The sequence below is a fragment of the Sinocyclocheilus anshuiensis genome, unplaced genomic scaffold, assembly GCF_001515605.1.
Source record: "Sinocyclocheilus anshuiensis isolate Anshui unplaced genomic scaffold, SAMN03320099.WGS_v1.1 scaffold493, whole genome shotgun sequence".
Lineage (NCBI taxonomy): Eukaryota > Metazoa > Chordata > Actinopteri > Cypriniformes > Cyprinidae > Sinocyclocheilus > Sinocyclocheilus anshuiensis.
Genome location: NW_015537963.1, coordinates 790,221 through 795,215, shown reverse-complemented (window position 1 = coordinate 795,215; position 4,995 = coordinate 790,221). Strand labels below are relative to the sequence as shown.

At 33.6% G+C, this 4,995-nt stretch overlaps 1 protein-coding gene across 2 annotated transcripts in view; it reads right to left on the bottom strand.

Moving 5' to 3' along the window:
• The window catches only part of LOC107667825 (dedicator of cytokinesis protein 1), a 288,581-nt gene that overhangs the window by 33,401 nt on the left and 250,185 nt on the right, over window positions 1-4,995 (bottom strand). For both annotated transcript variants that reach the window (XM_016459540.1, XM_016459550.1), the window contains exon 39: window positions 511-600. In XM_016459540.1, the coding sequence (XP_016315026.1) occupies window positions 511-600 (90 nt within the window). The remainder of the gene's footprint in view (window positions 1-510; window positions 601-4,995) is intronic.

Genomic DNA, 4,995 nt, shown 5'->3' with positions numbered 1-4,995 from the left:
TTATATGAAATAAAAAGGATAACAATGAATAAAAATAGAAATTAATTTCCTTTCTGTTTTAAGATAAAAAAAACATATACTACAAATATTTTTTATATAAAATATATAATATTTAAAACAATAAAATTACATACACAGACCGGTTTGTGTGGAACTACATAAGACAGTTAAAAACATCCAAACAAGTAATAAAAACAGGTTGAGATCAACATGTGAAGGGTTACAATAAAAGTTACTCACAAACTTTTGTTCAGGACTCTGCAAAATGTGGCAACGGTTAATTTAAGATAAAATCAGACCACAATCGTTGTTTGTGTCTGAATGGATCAATTTGTCATTTGTTGCCAATTAGACAAAACTCCACTAATGAACAAAATGCAGAAACTCATCAAACCCCTCTGATCATTTAGATTAGGCCAATTTAGCGACTTTGGTGAACTTTAACAGTCTGAACGACTCATCAGTTGTTTGTTTCATTGTAAAACCTTGAGAGAGAAAGTTTGTACGTACCAGTAAAGCGCTCAGCTGCTCAAAGTCAAACATCTCGTTCTCATACTGTTCGGCTAACTCCTTCCCCAGGATAATAGCCTCCTCCCACATCTGAACACAAAGCACCAAAACACACATCAGACGTCATCCTTGGAGCTCATTATGTCAAAACACGGTGCTGTGATATCCTTCTAACCATCTGTGAACAATGCGCTTTGAGATGACTGTCAAACAAAAAGTGCTTTCTGAGATGTATGTTGAAGCGGATGCAAAAATCACCCAGCTGCACCACGCTGATCATGTTAAATATTTAAGAGATCATGAAAGGAATGTTCTGGGATCTGACCCACTCCTCTGTAAAAACAAACAGAAAATGTGCATGCACAGTAATGCACGTCTAATGGAAGACTGAAACCGAAGGCTGTAAAAGCTTGTATTTTTAATACATTGTTTTGTACAAAAAAAGTGAATTATTATATCAGGGATTGTGCAAGTTTCATGAAGGTGAATTTAAGACTTTTTAAGACTTTTAAGATAATTAAAGAAAATGTAAAGAATAAATTAAAGGGAATACAATACATCTATGTTCTCTTAATGTAGAGGTCTAAGGAGAACACAATGAGTTGAATTAGCAACACGTTTGAAAATACAACTTCCAACTGATCTGTTACTTTTTAATTAATGTACAAATAAATAGCTTAACTAGAAAAAATAAATAACTTTTACTGTATATTTTTATACCTAATTGACAGATATTCGTTCTGTTTTAAGCACAAACTCACTTAATTCTTTTCACTTTCTCAAAAAACAAGACTTCATATCTTCAACGTGCAACTTAAGTGAATGTATCTTGAGTTAAGAATGTTTTCATATTTGTATTGGAAAACAAGACAAAATACGTTTTTTTTTTCCAATGCATGCAATATTTAATGCCATCACTTCATGACTTTTTATTTAAGACTATTTAAGACTTTCTGACCTTTCACAATCTGTATTGTTAAAAGCGCTATATAAATAAAGGTGACTAAAGGAATAGTTCACCTCAGAATGAAAACATGTGTCATTATTCACACAAACTCAAGACGTCTCAAACTGTTCACTGTTGTGGAAAACCAAAGGAGAATATTTTAAAGCATCTCTTTCCATACAAAAGGCTTTCAAAAACACCAAATAAGACTACAAAACTATAAACCTAGCCCACATGACTTCATGTGCTTGAATTCACAGTCTTCTGAAGCAAAATCCTTTTTATTTTTGTGAGAAACTGACTTAAATTTACAGTAAGTAATGCACTGAGAATATTCCATTCTTGGAAAAATCAAGAGAATTTAAGTTTGATTATTACAGTTATCAGAACCAAAGTCATGTTTGCATCAATTATGGCACTGACTTGTGCACAAAAATTATATGTCTGATATTAACCAAATTGTGGTCATGCTATACAGGAAACAACATTAAATATTAAAAGAGATGCCATAGCCTACATTTACAGTATAAAACCTAGATTTGCAAACAATCAATCTTTTATTACAATGCAGGGCACTGAAGGAAAAGTTTCAGCATCTCAAGCATTTTCCAGAGGAGTAGTAGTAATTTGCATGCATGAGTTTATTATTAATAAAGACATATGCAAATTATAAAGGAATACTGAATTAGCTTTTCTGCATATAAATACCTTTTTTTTCAGAAACAGAAATCAGTTTATATATATATATATATATATATATGAAGAGTTTATTTGCAAAAACAGATTGCAAAAAATTTCAAAAATCATGTTTTTTATTATGTAATCATGTTTTTATCGTGTTAGTTAGCTGTAATTTTTAGTTATTTTTTAACCTAATCAAAATAACCCCACTGCAGTTTGACTGAGATTAATTGGAATGCACAATGAAAAAAACATGATTTCAGAGAATTGTTAAAAAACGGAGTTATCTGTATATATATATATATATGTATATCAAATAAATAAAAAAAAGTATGCAAACATGTTTTTAAATTAACGTCTAAATTATACAATTTCTATTTGTTGTTGAAATATAGGCTAATAGCCTAATTTACAGAGTGGCTGTCATAACTTGTTTCATAACAGATTTATTTTAACATGCATTAAATAATTAAGGCATCACTAACAGGTAAAGTAAAATATAATGAGTATATAGTCTAATATTTCGCTAAATGCTCTTCTCTAGACTTCATTTCTCTAGCAAATAACGAGCTGTGGACACTGATGACTTGCCTGAGGTAAATTAAATATACATTTACAATGCTACGTATTTATGTAAATAAACAAACAATGCTACGTGACATTGTTTACAAGCTGTTTTACTGAAGTCTTTCCGCGGTTGAAACATCAATTGAGCAATTACGTGAGGGGTGAGATGTTCATTCATGTATATTTCGCATTAAAACCACTGATCTATTATAGAGAGCATTATACTGTATATAGATCAGTGGTTAAAACTATTTAAGACTTTCTGTCCTTTTAAGGCCTTAAATTGTGAGTGTATATATATATATATATATATATATAATGCGGCATGTTATTTCTTTGGGTGGAGCAGGTGGCTTTAAGTGAGTCAATATCCATGACCTCATCTAAACAGTAATACGGATATTCCTCGGCTCTGACATTCTCTCATATCAGACTTATAACTTCAAATGCCAAGTGTAAATAAAACCTCCAGCTAGCATTACACTTCTGCTGCACAGGATTTGATATATAACTAATTCTTCAAATGAAACTTTGAGTGCATCCTGGCGGCACCGAGAGGGAGAGACTGTGATTATATATATCAATATCTGCAGTGCATTATTATTGAGAAAGCTGCCAGTAATAGTATCTGCAGTCTGTAGGAGATGATGTGGATTAGTTATTCAGACTAGAGGAAGAATAAAGCAAGTACGGTGCATAAAGCGAAACTTGCACTGTAATATTAGACCACATGCATGAAAATGACTTTCCTCTATTTTCCTGTCGAGACTGCAGGGCACTAAAGAGTCAAGCAAAACGTCACCGGGCCCACTCATGCTACGTATTTATGTAAATAAACAAACAATGCTACGTGACATTGTTTACAAGCTGTTTTACTGAAGTCTTTCCGCGGTTGAAACATCAATTGAGCAATTACGTGAGGGGTGAGATGTTCATTCATGTATATTTCGCATTAAAACCACTGATCTATTATAGAGAGCATTATACTGTATATAGATCAGTGGTTAAAACTGCGCTCTGCTGTCAGAACTGAGGCGTTTATACAACGATTTGTCGCGCCACATCAAAGAGCGTCATAACGGCATTTATTGTTTGAATTTCCTGAAAAAATGGAACGATTTGTTCGGTACACATGCGTACTGAACTGAAAATGAATATATACACACACGCGCACGCGCACACACACACACACACACACAATTTTAATTAATGTTTTTATTTAATTAGTATTTATTAATTTACATCAAGTTAAACAACTAGCTGAAATTAAAAGTAATTTATATTTTATTTTATTTCAAGTAACCAAAACATTTTGGTAATGGGATTTATTTTAATTTCAGTTTTAGTTAAATATAATAACCCTAGATATAGTATTTTTGAATCTGTAAGCAAGGTTACAATACAAGCTTTGTTGGAGGCGAAGATTATCAGAAATATTTCAATGCTTTAAGGGAAAATACAGGGAAAGCAGGCAGGGAAAGAGTAGGAGCAGTTTATGTGACTGTCTTCCTGTCTCGGCTCTCAGGAGACGTTCAGCCGTGACATGTGGGTATGTCCCAGCAGTCTGAGTTTAAAATAGACTCTCTGAAAAGCTGGAATAATTCCCATAAAATGTGTCGAACAGAAGAACTACGGCCCAGAGCTGCTCCTCAGCTCGATTTCCAGGACTGACTGACTGTCGCTTTCCTTCAAACACACACACTTTCCTGTTCAATTCTCTTGTGTTCTTTCTATTTGACACACTCAGTCAAGATTTGGAGCCGCTGAGCCCAGTAATGGGGTCCAGTCCAGGGCAGCAGATTCGCTAAGAGTCCCCCACTGAGAGACCTCTACACTGGGCGCAGATCTCCGCCTGGCCCCTATAACCCTCAAATCCCCCCCAGCTCCTCTGTTCAGCCTTTCAGACTAATAGAGATGTAGCCAATAATCTGCCTCTCTGTGGGTCACCTGTCCGTTACACAGACCGCTGCAGATTCACTCAGTACCGCAAGCTGCAGGACGCGTTTAAAGGCATGCAGGCCGTTTCTGACATGCAATCACATGCACAGAGACACAGAAAACCTGACAGTATAACACATTTGATGGTATCCAAACTGCTGTTTTAGAACATGTACAATATAATATGCAATGCATAATGCATTATATATTTTTGTTTCAATAACTAATAATATAAAGATCCCACTAATTTCACAATTTTTACAAAATATTACATAATGTATGTATATATATTAATTTTTAGGTATATTTATATTATATTTTAAATATTTAAAAATATGCAAATCATATGATAA